The sequence below is a fragment of the Nesoenas mayeri genome (assembly GCF_963082525.1).
Source record: "Nesoenas mayeri genome assembly, chromosome: 6".
In the NCBI taxonomy this organism is placed as follows: Eukaryota; Metazoa; Chordata; class Aves; order Columbiformes; family Columbidae; genus Nesoenas; species Nesoenas mayeri.
The window spans coordinates 9,132,390-9,152,078 of NC_137545.1; the positions used below are offsets into that span (position 1 = coordinate 9,132,390).

Consider the following 19,689-nt stretch of genomic DNA (forward strand, 5'->3'; position numbering starts at 1 on the left):
TAGATGCAGGGAGAGGCAATGTTATTGAAAAAGGACAGCATGCCAAATACGGTGTCTGTATTTTCTGCACCTTCTCCAGTCCCTGCACAATCTCATGCCATTAAGTTGTCCTCTCTGGGCTCTGTGCCTGCCTCCCCCTCCTTCTGTAACACCATCTCTGCCCAGGAGGCTGTGTGCCCCTCGGTTAGGAAAAATGAGTTAAATTGCTTATTTCAAGTTGTCCTCAACAGACAAACGGACTGAAGAGTGTTTCTTACCTGTTCAGTCTTCATCTCAAATGAAAATTATGAGTGCAGTTCTGATTTGTCTAGTGCAAACCAGAAGTGTAAAAAGATGTTTACCTCCCCACAAAGATAAAGGCAAAAAGTAATTTTTCCTCCTGAATCCTGAAAAGCAACTTTTTTTGCCACCAAAATCTTTTCTGTCTGTACTCAGTAGCCTTAGTAACAAGTGGAAGTTAATTTATGTGCAACTTTTCAAGTTCTATTTTGGTAATTAGGCGGAATTATTTTGAAGTCCGCCTTCTTCCCCAAATGTCAAGCTCTATTTTGTGAATGAACATTTGCAATGTGATGTGTGCCTTGGGAAGAGGAAGAGGGGAAAAAAATCCACAATGCCCAAATAAGAGCAGCTCATGATTTTGTTTCTCTTTCACTTATCCATTTATTCTTATGTAACCCACACTTTTTGCATCATTAAACTCAGCACTGTGAATCGGGTTTATTTTCAGACACTGATAATATAAGAGTAGGGATATGTTAAATTATGACTTTGTTCTTTGGCTGTTAGCTGCAAGGTGGGAAGCATGTGTGATCAGCTCTGTAGAAGCCCAAGCAGTTACCTCGTTTTTACCTTTAAGTCTCTATTTGTTGTTAATATTGAAACCTTGAATTTCAGCAAAACTGCATTTCTAATGCAAGCAGTTACAGCAAGATTACTCTAGATTTTGGCTTTTGCCAAGGATGCAAAGAAGGGTAGTCCCCTGGCTCACGGTCAAAACAGATGAAACTTGAGCATCTAATACACTTAGACCCAAACCTTGGTGCTGTAAAAACAAGGAAGCCTGGCCCTACTTTGAGAGATTATTCATTCCTTCTCTTTCTTTCCTTTCCTCCTCCTCCGGTATTTAAGTTGCCTTGTCAATCATAAGCAAGACATCGAACATGCAATAACATTTCCTACCAGAGGATATATGTTTGACTCAGATATGTGCCTCTAAATTTCATTTAAAATTACAGGGGATGGTGAGAATGCAGATTTGAGAACTGTGCTGCACTGAAAATACACTTTTGCGATGCTATGATTTATTTTCCTTGAAGGCAGGGTTTAAAAAAAAAAAAATGTGGCTTTAAATAAGAGGCAGAATATCACATTGCTTTTATATGGCAGTGCACAATCCAGTGCAATGATATGAAGAATGCTTAATGTATTTCACCTGTTAAATATCCTTTCCGCAACGTTTTTCCATATTAAGACTCCAAGGCCTTGATTTGTCCATGGCCTTCTATCTCGTTCAGTTCTATACATTTATACTAGGTGAATGGAGGAGGAAAAACAAAATAGAGTGCTGTCAAGGGAGAAAGTGTTGTTGGGCATCTACTGGCACTAATAAGGGGCAAAGCATTAAAGGTGAGACCATTACACTAGTCCTTGAACTAGTCTTTCACCTTGCACAAAAGATGAAGGACTAGTTTAATTGACTGTCATTGTTTGTTTAACAGTGGCAGGGGAAAAAGCCTACTACTCTATGGGCATGCAAGCAGGAAAGGCAGGGATTTCAGCTGTTGAGCATGTGTGTGCAAGTTGGATTGCTAATGTTTTCTTGAAGTTGTCCACGGTGTGTCGGAGATTGTGTTTTTGGAGGTGGATACTAAAGCTTAATCACTAGGATTGAACTGTTCTTTGAAAGGCAGGAAATTAAAGTCTGGGTATTTTTCAAAGCAAGCAGTGCTGGAGTGTGTTGGGTTTCTTTTTCACTAGGAAAAAGCCATCTGTTTGGTAAGTGACTGCTTTGGAGACCGATTCTAGCACGATCATGCAGTTCGCATTTCAGATAAATGAAGATTTGAATTGTCGTGTTCACTTTGTGAGAGGGCTGGAAGAAACAAACCTTGTTCAACAGACCTAATGGAGCCAACCATGATCGCTATAGACAAGGAATTGTTCATCACTTTCATGTTTGGAATATTATATAGAAAATGCTAATGCTTTCTCTGGACAGAGTTAGGACCAAACAGCTGGAAATTCTGGGTTTCGTGTGTAATTTATTTTCCTGTCTCTCTCAGTGACCAGTACCTGGAACTTCAAAGGTAGAGGGAAAGAACAACATAATACACCTCTCAAACATGATGTGCATTACTCCACATGAAAATGAAAACAGTGCCCTTCCTGACTTTTTCAGGCAGTCAGTTTTATGTCCCAAAGCATGACATTTAATTTTCCTTTCTACTAGCACATAAAAGAAAGCTAGTCCTTGAACTTGCCCTCGCTAGCACAAGTAGCCCCTTGACTTCAATGAATACGGTTCTGCATGCACTGTTCTACACACTTGAATAAGACTTCTCAGGTTAGGCCATTAATTTGCATAGCTCCAATTATCCAGTCTCTGATCTCCTGTAAAAATGGTTCCACAAATTATTCTGATGTTCTGCATTAAAGTATTTTTCATTTCTGATGAAGGCATTTATTCTCTCCTGTGCAGAGCAATATAATTATCTGAACCTCAAATCATATGTTTGTTCTGCCAAGAAAAGCGCGTCGGTTATGCTTTAGTGCTGACCTTTAAAATGATTGTTCTCATCTCTTAAAGAGTATTGCTTCCAGCACCACTTAATTTAACTTGTAATGGCCAATGTAGTCTCTTATTTTAAGCTTAAACTGCCAAGCTTTCCTTTGTGTGTGTGTGTGTGTCTTCATCCGAGTGTCCCCAAACACAGGAAAGAACTTGGAACAGTTCCCTTCTTTTCAGTGGTTTAGTTTTCAAAAAAGAGAAAAGTTGAGTGATGTGTGTTACAGTACAGAATAACTTCGTTGAGATGATACTGTGATCATTGAATCTTTGTAGATCAACCCAATTCTATAAACCTCACTGTAGTCTCTGCTAACAACTAGAGTAGGCGTCCTACCACCCTCTTTTGGAAAAGCCTTTTCTTTAACCCCTTTGTTGAATAGGCTCAGTTACCAAACCTCATTTTAGATGCATGCATGCATTTAAGACACATGTGGCTTTCCAGCCCTTGCGGATGCAGACGAGGAGATGCTGGTTCCTGTGGCTGGGGATCTCACCCATGGCTGCCTGTGTTTGCTCTCCTTGAGTAGGATGAGCTGATAAACACCCTGCCTGCTCCTGAGCCAACACGAAACTTCCTCCAAAACACCTGGGAGATACCTGGCAGATCTGCTGCACTGTAGGAAGACAAAGGAAGAACAGAAGAATACAAGGCAAAAGCAAGAAGCTGGTTTTTCATTTGCATTTAGCCTTGGTTTGGTCTCTGTTGGCTTCTGCCCTACCATGCTCTAGGGTGACCCAGGTACAAAACAGAGATGAAGACAGAGACTTTTATTCTGGCTAGGCATTGCTTCACCTATGTACCTAGAGTTGCATATCCATAGTTTTCAGGAGTTACTATTTAAAGAGTTGGGGAAAACACCCTTTAAAAAGAAACTCGCAACGTAGATTCACACACTCGCTGGTCTGAGACCACTTCCAGCTTTGCAGTGCAATCAGTGTAATCCACTCTCAGGTTATGTCCAGCTCCCAAATAACAGAAAGATTTGTTAGAGCAACAGCATTAAGCATCATCTGGGAATCCAAGAGGTGAGCAAGAAAAGGCTGCTTAAAAAAAAACTGCTTGAAAATGCTTGATTTTGGTTTTTTTCCACAACATTACAAAGATGTGGCCTGAACTAGCCTCAGATTTATCTCCAGGTTGGAGTGTCCTTTGTAAATGAGGTGCAGCTTCTCGTTCACAGCTTTCCTATACTAGATTTTACTTCTCCTGTTTCCATTAGTGAATTCTCTGATGCACTCTCCTGCTGACCTGGACAGCAATCTGATGAATGACTTGCTGCTTGTACTTCTTTTTGTTTGAATTCAAGGCTAGCTGTTGATGTGCGAATATGTACGTTGAAGAGATACTCATGCACCTTTTGGCTTTAAATCTATGAAGCCAAGTTTTAGACCCCGTAGTCATGTTTGGATGTCCAAGAAGGCAGAACTGCTTTCCTTTTTTTTTAATATTAATGTTTTAGCCAAATCAAGTGCAGTCACATATGGTCTAGGAGGACATCTATATGGGATTCTTTTGGATAACAAACACATCGTCAAAATTAATAATGTCCCCTGAAGATGCATTTCCTTCAAAAATAAATGGACTTGTTACAAGGGTACCAGAGATCTTGCACTGGTTTAAGTGAACTCAGACTGGGGAGTTCTCATGGGCAGCCAGCTTTACCACTGGGCTGCAGCATCTTTGCAGGTGGCGTTTACAGTCCTTGCCTGTGCCCAGCAGCTAATGAACTCAGATGCTGTGAATCAAACATGGGAGACCTCTACAAAGCTTTGCAGCACGCTCTTATTTAACTGAACTTTGGCTAACCCAAAGGCAGTCAATTAATCAGCGCTCTGTTCTCTTCCTAGAACTGAATGTGGTTTGGGTTTTGTTGTTGGTTGTGTGTTTGTTTCTTTTTCCTTTGCGCTCACCTACAGCAAAGCGAGGAACTGCCAAATACCCCCCCTAAGGCTGAATACCTGAAAGTGTCAGTGCTGGGATTTGCCTCAGAGGGGAAAGCCAAATTTTTCGGTGACGGAACATGCCTACACTCAGTCAAAAGGTGTGAGTGCAGCTGGAGCCAGGCTTGGGTACACGCAGCACTCAGCTCCAGGCTACGTGTCCGTGTATGTTCTCAGAGTCTGGTTTCTTACAAGCCCCTTTGAACTCCATGCAGTTGCAAATTGTGCTGTTTATTGGTATTTGAAGTGGCAACGTGGAAGTTCCTCGAGCTGCGTTCATGCCGCCCACCGCAGTATAGGTGTGCTCATCTGGGATTTCGGAGGAGAGATATTGGTTGGAGTACAGACCCTTAACGCTGGGATATGGGAATAGCTTGTGCCTTCACTGATAATTCAGAGGCTTTGGATTCTCATCAGACTTTTGATTTACAACTTTATACTGTGCTTTCAGACATATATTTCTTGCAAGAAAACTTATTCCTCCGGGTGGAGGGGCAGGTATCCAACCCCTTTTGTTCTGTTTTCTGAAGCTTCTGGCTGAAGGGAACAGTAGATTTAAACATTTGAGTATATTTCTCTTGTTTAAGTGAAAAAAGGTCTTTTGTCCCCAGGACTGCATAGCTGTGGAGGACCTGCTGTTTTCTTCCAGTGGAACATTGGCTATGAAATCATAACTCCCCTTCCAAAAACGTACCCAGGCAACTCTGGAGCATGAATCAAAGTCTCCTATGCTGTTGTCGTGCCATAAATACTTCCTAATGCAAGGGGATTTAGCTGCCTGACTCCCACGATCAAATGAAACAACACTGCTAAATACCTACATATCGTGCTGAATAATTATGCCCAAGTGTGTGCTAATAGCCTTAATTAGCATGTTGTCAAATAACGTTGATGCAAAAGACTTCAGCACAAACTATTTTATGAAACATAGTGCCTGCTAACGACTTATTCCTTCTGGTTTTTAATCCCAAGCCCCTAGAGTCATTGTAGCGACAATTATAAAAGTACCCAGCTGAGAAGTTGCAAGTCAGTCCCCTCCTAGATCTTGTTCCTCCTCTGGCGCCTCTGGACTCATCCTGATGCTTTCAGTTGTCACCTCCTTCTGTCACTCTCACAGCTTCAGCTTGCAGAGACCTTGGTGGCTAATTTCTTTTCCATATCCATTGAGGATTTCCAGAGGAAGGGATTGTTGCAGGTTTGGTGCCGTCTTAAAGCAGCATCTTGAATTTTCATTTCATAGAGCTCTTGAGCTCCTTGTAAGACACACAGTATTTGTCTGGAAGTGTGCAGTTGAATATGAAGTAGTATAGTAAAAAAAAAAAAGGTGTTTTTTTCCATATAGTTGGCAAATTTTATATTTTTTTTAACTGAGAGCAATTTTGTAACCTCTGCTGCAGGCCTTGTATATGACACCTTGATGCTGAAACACCAGTGTACCTGTGGAAACACAAACAGCCACCCAGAGCACGCAGGGAGGATCCAGAGCATCTGGTCCCGGCTCCAGGAGACGGGTCTCCGTGGCAAGTGTGAGGTAATAAAAATACCAGTGAAGGGGCAGATGAGGTGGTGGGCCTGGGAGAAAGAGGGAATTTGGATTTGTCTGACTGATTCAACTGATGGATTATGAGCATTTTGGGGGGGGGCGCTGATTTTGTGTCTGGACAGTCACAGATGTACCAAACCTGCAGCTCGGGCTCTTGATTGCTACCTGGATGTGCAAACTTTATACTGCATTCTGGCTTGAGATTTTTTTATAGCTCCAGCTGTTGTCAGTGTTTTGCCATATGTGGCCTAAATTTAATCCGTTCCTAGATGACTGCTTATGCTTGTGAGTGTGCGTCTGTCAGGAGTACTTTTGTAGCAATCTGATTTCACTGCATTGTGAGGTCCATTTGGAATTTCGTGAAACGCTGGACAATGTTCTTGCCCAATGTTGCAGTAAAGCTGCTTCTGTAATTTTCAGTTGTAAACTGGAAGTCCACACCACACATTGGATTTCAAAGCAGTCAAAGATAACTCTTATTTGTTATCACTGCAGTCATAACAACAGAAGCTGTGGAACAACAAGTTTGTATTTCTGTGGTTTAATAACTTTTTTAATACTCTTTGATAAGTAGTAGTTGACGTATAGTGAAGATACTGTGAAAGGAACGGGAGTAGGAGGATGTGACTAAGCACTGCTCCATCACAAGAGGTTAAATTAATTGCATTGGACCTACATGTTGAAGAGCAAGGCAAACTAAGAAAAAAGCTTAGATACTGAAAAAAGAGACTAATGCTTAATAATGGTGATAATAATTATTATTCATAACTTATAGCACTGATAATAAATTAATGGTAGCATGTGTTCATCAGTTCTTTGAATATCTGAAGGAACTGAATCACACCATGTGTTTAAACTATGTCAGCACCTAGAAGTATTTTCTGAGCAACCAGAAGAGACATCCACATGGTGGCAGCATTGCCGTTGGCCAGAGTTCCCCATCCTACACTTATTTCTCCCCAAAGAAAGCAAGGAAGAATTTCGAACCTGTTTCTGTGTACAGAGGCTCATGTAATTTAATTTGGGGATTACTATTTGGGAAAAAAAATACAAAAAACTACCAAACAACAACAAAAAACACAAACCAACAAACCCCCCCCACACACTGCTGTCTAACTTCTCTGCTTAGAAGCAGGAGTTAAATCATGCAGGGCTAATTGCCTTGTTTCCTAGATTTGTGTGAAGTTCTTCACTGTGTGATCCCAGGTTGTTTTCCTTCAGTTGTTTTTTTCAGTTACTCTCGCAATTGGAGCTGCTCTTGATGTTCACCTGTTTTCCCATCTGACCATTGGTGACATTCAACCTTGACTCTTCCTTTCTCAGGAAATGATAAATACGCAGTGTTAGCTTTCTGCCTTAGTTTCAGTGTTTTCTTTTTTTATGGCTTTCTTCAAGGTTTGAGCTGCCGTTTCAGCAGCTCTAATTGCACTTGCTTTTCTCTCTATGTAGCTTTCCTTTACCCCCACCATCTCCTACTCCTGCCCAGACCTGGGCAGTTTCCTTCTTCACGTTAACTTTCCTCATGGACTTGATGGGCATAACCTTTCCCTGTTTCTCCATCTGCTTCCTACCTCCACCCTTCACTCTTCTGTTCTTGATTGTTTTGTTTTGTTTTTCTGGAGCCACTCATTTGTTTTCCGCTGTCCTTGACTGCCGTGATTCTTTTCCACACTGCAAAGCCATTTGGCCACTTCCCTTCAGAGTCTTTCTGAAGCTCCTCAGTTGGACCTGTCTATTAGCAGGCAGAGGGGAGAAGGACCACGTAGGGTTTTCCTTCAGTGAAGATTATCTCCACATCAGGTATACTTGCATGGCAAGGGCACAGCTTCATAGACAGGAATGATCTCTGCTGCTCGCTTGGGCATGAGCTGTTGGCATTGCCTTGGATGATGGACTTGTCTCCTTCCCACAAGGAAAGGAATGCTGTAGACTTAACACAAAGGCGGCTTCATTCTGTGGCACATACTCCATCATATGATCAATTTAAAACGTATTCTGAAGTCTGGCCTAATAATTATTGTTACTTTTAATAATCATATTACTTTTTCAAATCCCTGGTGCTTATGCCAGAGCTCCATGCCAGTCCTCTATCCCCACCCAGAGTAGTGTGTATGTGTGTGATGCCTGAACTTTAACGGAGCTCTTTACATGAGGATGGTGACACTACCACTGCAGCCTGCTAGGTATCTACCATGTTTTAATGGATTATACATGCTCCATCTGCGTAGCAGCCGTACAGGCACTCAAAAAGAGGTGAGTATTTTCAGAATTAATAGTAAGTCTGCAGTGAGTCAGCAGCAACACCTGGATTCTAGTACTCAGAAATTTGCCAGGCTGTACACTTAGTTTTTTGCTGAGCTCTGGTTTTATTCTATACTTTTTCATTAGCTGGTCTTGCTGACAGACACATTTGTGCACGTTCATTTTTATCTTCACTGTTGCGGGGTTGTTGTCCTGTGCCTCAGACATTATGAGCCAGTTAAGTAAGCCCAAGGGCCCAATGTGAAAATCGTTTGTGATTATGTAGTTTAATCCATTTCATACAACTTATATTTGTAAAAGGACAGTTTGAACTTTGACATTGCCTTATCCTCACGCTTCCCCTCCCTTTCTTAACAGCCCTTTGCTGTGGTCCGGGTGTGGGTATAGTTTGATTCTGCTGGTTACAAGTAGTTGCTCGACACAGATTAAAAACACGGCACCCTGTGTAGTAAATAATCCCATCCGCACTGTGTGGGATCAGATGAAGCTCCGCTGGATCCCTGTCCTCTTCCAGGAGGAGTTTAACAGCTCTCATTCCCCCCACGACTGCACGCTGAAAATAAATCCCAGCTCTGCTTTCTCATGCAAAGCTCAAACAATTCTCACTGTCTGTCTCTTGAAAATTTTCTTCTGGCGTTTCTGTTGCGCACATGGCCCAGGACAAAAAAGGGCTCACAGATAAATATTTTTATCGTGCATGCAAACAAATATTTGCTTTGAAATTTCAGAAATGGACTAAGTGAAAACTTTTCATCAGGCAGCCCAGAGGCTTCCAGACAACCTGCCAAGTGCTGAGTTCCTACCATTTCTCTCAGAGGCAACAGAAGTGATCCAGAAGGGGCAAAAATATTTTTAGAACAGAAGAAAGCCACATTGCTTCCCCCACGCACACCTCTCATTTTTCAGATATGTACATGCTAAAGTTGTCTAGAAGCCGTTTTACATCCAGCTGAGGGGAAAACGTGCACCAGATTTGTGGTGTGATAGGTGTCTGACAGAGTCACACAGGTTTAGAGATGACCCTTTAGAGAGAAAGCAGTTGTCCAAACTTAATGACAGCTGCAGTTTAGAATATTGCTTGTTTAATTAAGTTAGCTTTATGAAATACAGCAATTACTCTGGTGTATATTCAGAATTTAAAAGCAACAATTATACTAATTGAGGCAATCTCAATAAAAGACTCTGTCCCCAAAACGAATACCCACAATCGCAGTATAGAGTTTTCCTCCCAGCCTTCATCAAGAGCATGAGGAAATCAATAGGTTTTGCTGTGTTTTCAGAGGGAATTGAATCCCTGGGCTGCTCAACCAGGGTGAGGAAGAATGAGTTCCTCCACCAGGGTCAGTCTCCAGGCACATCTTGGCAGCAATCCCGCATTGTGTAAAAACCAGACCCAGGTCTGTAGAAGCAGAGCTGTGTCCATGGCTTTCCTGGCACAGCATCGGGCAGGAGCGCAGGATGGGTCCAGGCAGCGAAGCCTCCAGAGAGCCCGAGGTTTCCCATCGCAAAACGCCGAGGGCATGCAGGAGGTGGTGGGGGTGGTACCTGGGAAGGTGATCTCTGGAGAGAAGCCTTATGGCTATTTTCATGGCTTGTTGTGGCTCTTTTGAGGCAGCAGTTGGGACAAGATTAGGCACCACAGGATAAAAAAAGATATTAAGCTGCTAGAGAATGTCCAGAAGAGGCTACGAAGCTGGTGAAGGGTTTGGAGGGGAAGTCGTATGAGGAGCGACTGAAGTCACTTGGTTTGTTCAGCTTGGAGGAGACTGAGAGGAGACCTCATTGTGGTTACAGCTTCCTCACAAGGGGAGCAGGAGGGACAGGCACCTAACTCTTCTCTTTAGCAACCAGTGACAGAACCCAAGGGAATGGCAGGAAGATGTGCCAGGGAAGGTTTAGGTTTGACATCAGGAAAAGGTTCTTCACCCAGAGGGTGCTGGACACTGGAACAGGCTCCCCAGGGAGGTGTCACAGCCCCAAGCCTGACAGTGTTCAAGAAGAGACTGGACAACACCCTCAGACACATGGTGTGAAATGTAGGATTGTCCTGTGCAGGGGCAGGAGTTGGACTTGATGATCCTTGTGGGTCCCTTCTGACTCAGGACATTCTATGATTCTATTATAAGATCTGTCTTGCGGTCTCTGAAAATTTGTACCCTCTCATGTTGTAACATCATGGTGTGAAGGGTGAATAAAATGGAAACTAGGAGGCTCACAGGTGGGGGTTTTTTGTTGTTCAAAATGCAAAGGAAAAGCTGGCTCTAAGGAAATGGATGAAGACAGCAGAAGGGCACGTATAGAACAGTAGGAGAGCAGAGGTGGTGGTGTTGCGAAGGTCAGGTCTTGTGCAGAAAGAGGCACAAAGGAAATGGGGTAAAGAGCCAACTAGTTCATTGGGGTTAAAAAGCCACCCCCTGAGCTGAAAAGCCAATTTAGACAAGAGGAGGGTGTAATGCGGAGTGAGCAACCTCAATAGGTGACATGGAGCCTCAAAGATAAGAGTATCATGACTTAAGAACTCTTAGAAAGTGAAGAACTGTTCAAATGAGGAGTGTGGATGGGAGGCTGAGCTGCAGACTGAATTACAAGTCATGATGTGTCTAGAAGCAGGCGTGAGGAGTATGTTTTGTTCTCCGGCTTTATTTTTGGGGATTAAATTAGTTTTCTTGATGTCTGTGTTAGAGCCGAGAACAAAGCCTGTGGTGCATGAGCTGGGAGATGAGGGAGTTGCAAAGGCATCTCAAGCATAATTCTTTCTAACCATGCCATACTTGGTATTTGTGATACATGTTTCACTAAGTAGTAGCTTTTTCTCGTAATGTGTTTTACTTGCAGCACAGAAGGAAGTTATGGATGCACTTGTAGTGTCCATTTGGTTATGGGTATCGTGTGGAGGGGAGCGTGGTGTTGGTACCCTCCTAAAGAGCTCAGAGTTTGGATGTCTTGGCGGGGCCACCTACTTTAAAATAGGAGCAGCCTTTCCCCATCCCAGGGAGCTGAAGCTGTTCTCTTCCATGGAGAAGCTGGCATGTTACTGCGACGAGCTGTCGTTCTCCTGGTGTCTCCCCGTAACGCCAAGAAATACAAAATGCTATTTCTGTACGTCCCCTAAACGTAGCAGCTAAAAATGGGTCAGTACATCTTGTTCAAAGGAAAAGAGCTGGCATATGGGCTAGAGGGAAGCTGTAAAAGCCTGTAAGAGGGGACTGAGGCAAGCTTACCATGAACAAAAAAGGAAGACAGGATAAAAGTTCAAGGGGGATTTGCCAGATATTTCCATCCCTTCTGGGTCTAGCATTTTTGTGATTATTGCCTCTTTAATGGGATGCTGTATTTTTGCCTCATCATTAACCTCAGGAAATGCTAGGTGGTGGAGCGGAGCATGAAGAAAATGAAAGAGGAACTGGGGAGCAGAAATGCCAAAATTAAGAGAGACAGAGTGCACGATTCAATTTCTGCTTTGATTTCTGCTGCCTTACGCCTCAAATGCTTTTACGAAGTGATTTCCTGTGCTCTTTGCAACACATGATGGAGGCTTATGCCCAAGGTTTAAGAGCAAAAAGGACGAAGAAAATCCCTCACGTTTGTTCCGCGGACCGTGTTGTTTCAGATACGGAGGTCCCAGGCTGCAACCGAGACAGCGGCGTGGTGCGAGAACTGGCGCTGCTGGGCTGGAGGTGCTGATGCCTGTGGAGCATCTTGTCTGTAGCACCTCTCCTGCAAAGTCCGCAGCGCTCGGCCGTGCTCTCTGAGCAGCAGCAGCAGCTCTCAGCAGCGAGGGGCACAGCTTCACCTTCTCTTCAGAACAACTTTTCCATTTGAAACTCTGTTCTTTTTAGGAGTGTGATTTCTTTTTTCCCCCCCTCCCTGTTTTTCCTTTAGGCTATCCATCTTTTTGTTGTTGTTCTTCTCATTAGAAACTCTGTGTCTCTAGGAAGGTGGAAGTCTTAAAAAAGCAACTGGCTTGAACGAAGCCAAGGTGGAGGCTGTGCAGGAGGTGCATGAAATCCTACATGAGCTTTGCAGCGGGATGCTCGTTGCTGAGGCTCGTGTCTCAGGTGACCCTGGGGCCTCTCCAAGACACTTTCAGAGCCTTCCAACATCTGACTGTTAACTATTTATATTTTAGTATTACTATAAGCAGAGAGAAATAGTCCTTTCGTTCCTTCGGTAGGAAACAACCCCCCAAATGACAACTCCTTTTAAAGTGTTTTAGTCCAAATCATAACAAAAAGTCATGAAGTAATTCTAAGCAATGTAAAATGCTGCTTTGTTTGTTTGTTTTGGAGGGGCGTATGCGCATGTTTCTGAAGCAAAGCAATCCTCATTTCTAAATAACTCCTTCCCCTCTTTCATGGCCACATCTCAACTTACCCCCAATCTCAGCACCTTCTCAACTCACTGTATATTTTCTCTGCCAACATTTCGGATGCAGTCACAAGCTCTCAGTTAAAAAGGTGAGGTGTTTTTCCTGCTGCCAGGAATTGGTTGCCTTCTCTGGTACACCTAATATCCCCCCAGCACTGCCTGCTTGCTGGGGAGTGCTCCCTCCTGCATGAGAATCCACAGTATGGTCCTTGGATGCCCAAGATTTAGCATCTCCAAGTAGTGCTTTATTCTTACAAACATACTTTCCATCACAAATGGGTGATGGCAACAAAAGATAAACCCTAGAGGTATGCTGAACCCCTTTGACAAAAGAGGGGAAAAGATTTCCAGTTTGGAAAATGTGAAGCTGGGTCCTGCAGACATCAGTAATATTTTTGCCATGATATTCAGCAAAGCTTGGGTTTTGACTTTGGTGTGGGCTTCTGCCCTTCTGGGTTTCAGCTGCCAACAAAAACAGGGACGTGCATATTTGCTACAGTACTTCCAGCTCAACCTGCATCATCATATAAGAAAACAATTTGCAACAGATTGAATCTACTGGGATTTCCAAGATGAGTTTTACAGCAGAAAGTTTGCAACTGACTCTTAATTGCTCAAAAGTTCAGTTTGGAAAGCAGTGTATTTGGAGAAATTTTTAGGTTAGCTTAATAATTGTGGTGGTGATGTTGGAGGCCAGTTTGGAGGGGCGCATTCTCACCAGAGAATCACTTTTTAATGGCTCATAACGGAAATCCTGAGTATTCAGTAGCTGAGCAACACCTGTGTAATTTAGCAAATGCTCTGTGGTATTTTTAAAACAAACATAAATCTGAAAATGATTTTACATGTCAAGCTTGTATTTTGAGTAAGGGTTTAAACCAAAATCTGTCTTGCAGTTAATTTTTCCACCTAAGAACCCATTCTGGTGTTTTGCTCAATGTCTTTATGATTTTCTAAGGAAAAATAAAAGTTCTTTATTGAGAGGTAAGCAGTTAATCAGTGATTTCATCATCCCTTTTCTTTCCTCTTTCAGTGCATTCGCGGAAGAAAAGCAACTCTAGAAGAGCTGCAGACAGTTCACTCAGAAGCCCATACGCTGCTGTACGGCACAAACCCTCTGAACAGACAGAAACTGGACAGCAAGAAACTTCTAGGTATCATTCCCTGGGGCGGGGGGGTCCCCTTTTTGACCTCCAGCACTCCTGCTACTGTCCTCAGTCACTGAGCAGTAGCAGTATGATCGGTGGGACGTATGGGGCTCCCTCCATCCTCAGCTTTCGGCTGAGGTGAGAATTCTTCTCACCTCTGTTCAGTGTCTGCTTGAGTGCGGTACAAGGCACATCTCCCTTTCTTAAAGTAGATTCCTAAACCCTAGATAGCTAAAACATCCTTTCTTTGTCTTAAAAACCTAAAAGGAGAAAAGGTAATTTAGACATTTTCTCCTTGGACACTCTGCTCTGCATGTTAGAAACTTATCCATTGCTGGGTAGGAACTGGAACACGCTACTGAAGACCTGGATCTACAGCACCAACCAGCTGCCTAGACATCAACGAGTAACTGTCAGTTTTGTGTGGACAGTCTCCAAGAGAGATACAGGAGCCTCTTAGGTAGTCTTACATTTGTTTAATTTGGAGTGAGATTGTTTATCCATTTCACTGGAGTCTGGATCTTCCTGAAACAGGGCAGCATCTTCCTTAAAATATAGACATTTTCCCTGCAAAAAATCTAGAGAAAAATCTAGAATCTAGACCAGCCCCCCATAGCAGCCAAACCACATTGATTTTAGCACCTTACCTCCATGGAGATATCCTCATCTCCCTTTACTTTGTGCTTTTTTGCAACAGTAGGTGATAGGCTGGAGGGGCCGTTTGGGAAGTTCTCATGTGGGGATCAGCAAACAGACAGTTCTGGAACCTGGAAGCTGGGAAAGTTTGTTTTGGGATTAGCTTGACTTTGGGTGATATAAAAAGAGGATTAACTTGATGGCCTGTATGATGTAGTAGTTGCAGCAAAAGAGCTGGAAAGATTTTGCAACACATTCAGTATGTACATTAGATCCCCAAAGAGGAAAGCTATTAGCCAGTTGTTTAAACATGCAATTAGCACTGTATTTATAGCTAACTTACCACCTCTTTAAAACCCAGAGAAATGAAAAGTAGACATCTCTGGCTGAATGATAGCACGATTAGTATGTAAGGTTTAAAGAATTTATGATGCCAGATCCTTGGTAGCGTAAAACTCTCGCCTTGCATAAGGCGTATCCACCAGGGCAAAGAAATGGCTGAATCTGAGAAGGCTTCTCATTTGCAGTTTCACCACCTTCACACTGACAGATTTCTCTGCAGATTCTTGAACTGTAGCAGTGAAGGAGTGAAGTCCTGACCATCTGCTGTGGTGGGACCCAGGCGGTGCTCCAGTATCTGACCCATTGGCTTCACCAGCCTGGAGCATGCAGGGTTGTCATCTGCGTGGAGGGGCTGAGTGGGTTACCCTAATCCCTCTCCTTTTGGGGTTACCCCTTGCAAAGATACGTTCTTAGTGTGAACTGTGATAACACCGAGTGTTTCCTGCTCGTTCAAATGTCAAATCCTCTTGAGATACTTTTCCTCTCCCTCTTTGACTCTTGGTACAATCTGTATCTATAGTTCCACAGATACATTTGGAGATACAAACAGTTTATTTGGTTAGTATTAGATCTGGGCATACCCACATTTTGCTGAACCATTCCTGATGGTTTGTTTAGAGAGCCTGAGGGAGGAGAAACTCTTGATCTGCTCTGAGTACTGCTGGTATTTTTGTTGTGTGTCCCTCATGTCTTTAATCACTCATTCTAAAATGTGTGTAGAGATCAACTTTATTCCTATAATGAAGAGAAATAATTCTAATACCTGAGGGTATTCCAGTACAAAATGTTGCCTATTTGGGTGTAATTTGCAAAGAAAACCAAGTCGTCAAAGAGCTGCAGCCATAGGCAGAAGGTCAGGCCCTCAGGACCTCCAGTAGGAAGGGCTTTCTGGTAGCTCTTGGCTGAGCTTAAACCTTGTTTCCTAAACCCAGTTGGCATCATTTTAGCCTTGAGCTTCTAGCAGTGGGACTCGCTGACAGCTCGTATGAACGTCTTTGCCCAGACAGCAATGTGCTGCCTCTTCCCATGGCCTGGTTGTCTTCCCATTGCATGGCACTGACAAGAGATGGCACTGACACTCGTGCTGAGCACCAAGCTTGGAGAAGGAGCAAACAGCTTCACTGCTCAGCCTGGCTGCCAGTCATCGCACCAGCACGGCGAGCCAAGATGACAGGAGGAGTGAGCCCGGAATTGCTGCACAGCACCCGGGAAAACGTTCTTGCTTGGGAGCAGGGCAGGAAGGGCCATGCTGGCATAAAACCAGTTTCGTAGCTTGATGGCTTCACAGTGCTGGGCCTGAGCACAAGCAACAGCTGCTGACGTATTGGGAAAACCTCCCCGAAGAGCCTCAGAGTGCGCATTTGTGTGTAGAGGTGAACAAGCCTGTAAGCAGCCCCTTCTTCAACCATCCTCTCCTGTTAAGAGTTTAAAAGGCTTTTAAATTTACAAAACAACTTTGTGGGGTTCTTCTAAATATGTTAAAGGGCAAGTTTGAAGTCTGAGACCAAAGCTTTGTGTGAGGCTCACATATGCAAATGTGAGTTTGTTAGACCTGAGTGTCTTGACATGTGTATGACTCCCATGGCTGACTCTGTGTAAACTCTTTGCCTTTGATATGTCTATGAGGAAGAAAAAGCATGAGAAACCTCAACCTAAAAGGAAGAACTTGTAAACCTGGGGGATGAAAACACGGCATGTTTCTTTTTAAGCTTCTGCAAATGATAAAGGGGATGTCCCTTCATCTGGCAGTTCTTTAAGAGAAAGAAGGAAGGGGGTAAATAGTTCAGGTTTTTCAGAATTATAAGTGGGCAACATTGTGGCTTTGCTGATGACTCTGATGACTTTTACTGTAGTTGTCCTGTAGCTCTTCACTTCCAAGTCTTACTCCTTTCTCAAGGAGTGCCTTTTTTTAGAGACTTGCAAAGGAATCCCACCACTGATGTTGATCTTATTTTCCTTAGAGGACCCTGAGCATGACAAAGATTTGCTTTGCCTTGTTTTAACAGGCAGGTTTGAAGGTGGTGGCCTTCAAGGCAGGTTATACAACTCTACCCCTGGAAGTGTTGCTAAAGCCTTTGGAAGTCTGAGCATGAAGAGTATGAATCCATCTCTTGTTTGACAGTGTAAAGCTTTGGAACCTGTTGAACAAGCTTAAACTTAGGCAAATAAGGCTGCTTTTAATTTGTGCAGAGCAATCATAAATTGTTGTCAAGAAGATAAATATCAAAATAATGGGTGGATTAGCAGTGAAAGATGTGACAGGAGGTCCGAGGCAGGATGATCTAAGAACTTTCATGTGGATCTAATCAAAGAGTGAATCCGGCTGTGCACTCAGATTAATAATACAGATGCATTAACTCCACTTTCAGTCTGAGGGGTAACGTATGTGTCTGCGATGCGTTTGACACCAGCGTGGTCCTTGCTAATGTCCGTCTGCCATCCTACCTAATTCACGCTCTACAAAGCTGGTAGTTAGCATTGAAGGGAATTTATTCTTTCAGTGAAGACATGACCAGAAGAAGAACCTGGTTTGATGGAGAGAAAAAAAAAACTCAATCCAGTTTATTTCACCATTAGTTTTCATTGACTTTAAATAGGTCTCAAACAAATTAATTTGCTCACCTGCAAGCCCAGAAGGTGATATTACAGTTCTTACAGATGCACAATTAGCCCTACAGATGATTTTCTTTATTTTTCTCGAATTCTTAGAATGTTGAGTTTGCTCTTTCAGTCAAAACACGTGCTCTGTTTGCTCGCCACCAGTTTATTTTTTGTCTTCCCCTTTTATTAAGCTCATGTGCTCCAAAGTCTTCTAGTAACTGTGCAGATGACTGATAATTAGGGTGTTTTTATGATTTCCTGTCCTCCTTCGATTAAGAGGGATTAAAATGCTCATCTGAGAAAATACACTGAGCAGTCATTGGTAGCATCTCAGTCATTTATAGTCAGCATGACTGCTTGAAATGTAGGACAGCACACAAATCTTGCATAAAAATAAGTGATTGACAGAGGGTTTTTAGATTTGAAAGGCTTTTGAACAAGCCCAAGCGTGCACATTGTGTATGTGTCTATCATAAGGGAACAGGGTTGGCTGCGTGTTTTCTAAAAATTGCAAGAAAACCCCAGTCTGTTACTGTGTTTGGAAAGATTACGGCATTGCCATAAAATTGGACCAAAATCTAGTGCACTTTGACTTTTTGACTTACGGGGTCCGTGTTTCTTCTTTTCCTACAGGTTCCCTAACGTCGATGTTTGTCAGGCTTCCTTGCGGTGGTGTCGGGGTGAGTACTCTCTTAAATGTGTAAATAATGTCCTGTTTGTTCTCCCAATCCCATTGCTAACAAAAATTGTTGCTTCGCATTCCACCAAGTGGGTAATCACAACCAGATGTTACCCATAAACAGGGTCTGCCTGGGGTGCGGGGTTGCAGCGACAGCCTCACATGCCTTTCTTCAAAAGCAGCGTGAAGATTTTTAAACTATTTTGGAGAGCCAAAGTGTGTGTGACATTCATAGGCATGTTTCGTCTCTGGCTTTTAGGAGGAGAAACCTCATTTCCCAGGCAGTGATGTTTAATGGCTTAGAGGTTACTATGTTTGAAAGCAACCCTTGAATCCAAAAATGCTCTCTACGTAGAAAGCAAGATGTGCTTTTCTTGCTGTGTAGGTGTTTCATCTTCAGTATTTGTACTTCATAGCTGCCTGCCTCTTGTTGCAGGTGGAAAACATATTAATAAAATAGTGATACTGAAGGGACAATATTTGGGAAGTTCCTGTAAATAGTATGTTGCCATATTTGTGTCTGGGCTACATCGTTGTCCTCAAATGAAAAGTTTCCCAGGTTAGGCAGCGCAAGGAAATTGAAGTCTTCAGTATTTGACATCTTTCATTTTTTGAGCTCTGGGACAATTGTGTAGATTCTGAAGGAGGTGACTAAAATAACGCTTCATCCATCATGGAAACACTGAACATTAGTTTTCATCTGTCGAGATTCCCTATAATAAAAGACTCTTTGTTGTTATTGTTTACTCCCGTAAGGCTGAAAAAGAAAACACTAATACCATTCAAATACCTTATGTTGAAGGTTTGCGCTGTTCTTTTCCTTTGAAGCCTGAAAACTTGAAAGTTTTGCTTTCAAGTCGGACTTTCTGTCCTAAAGTTTCTGTGGATGGTGACAGTACAGAAAATCTCGGAGAACAGGAAGGGAAAAGAATGAGAAGAGACAATAAAAGGCATTGTGTTTGAAAATTCACAGTGGTAGTTCTTATGCATAATTGTAGCTCGTGAGGTTGAATTTAGGGGTCTGGATTCTGTTATGGAAATGAAACAAAATTGTTTTCTTCCTGAGTCTTTGCAAAATCGCTGCTTTGAAAATTATCCCGTAAAGAAAAAAACAGAAAGAAAGGGAAAAAAAAAGAATAATCGGCGTTTATTCATACCGCCACTGCTGAGCACTTGTAGAGATATTTTGTTTTGTATTGCAAATATGCTGCAGTCTCCTAATCCATGGCAAATTTTTGGCTGGAGTTTAAAAGGTTTGGATTTACTCTGCCCTGCAGTCAGGCATGCCATTCAAAGCAAAAATTATCATTTGCAAATGAAGACTGAATGGTAACAAGTAGAGACAGTGCCGGAGCATAGCGTGGTCCCAGAAGTCTTG

At 42.8% G+C, this 19,689-nt stretch overlaps 1 protein-coding gene across 1 annotated transcript in view; it reads left to right on the plus strand.

The window, feature by feature from the left end:
- HDAC4 (histone deacetylase 4) overlaps positions 1–19,689 on the plus strand; it is a 227,995-nt gene that overhangs the window by 178,620 nt on the left and 29,686 nt on the right. Inside the window, 3 exon segments of the mRNA XM_080347184.1 lie at positions 6,130–6,263; positions 13,939–14,059; positions 18,266–18,312. Coding sequence (XP_080203310.1) covers positions 6,130–6,263; positions 13,939–14,059; positions 18,266–18,312 — 302 coding nt within the window.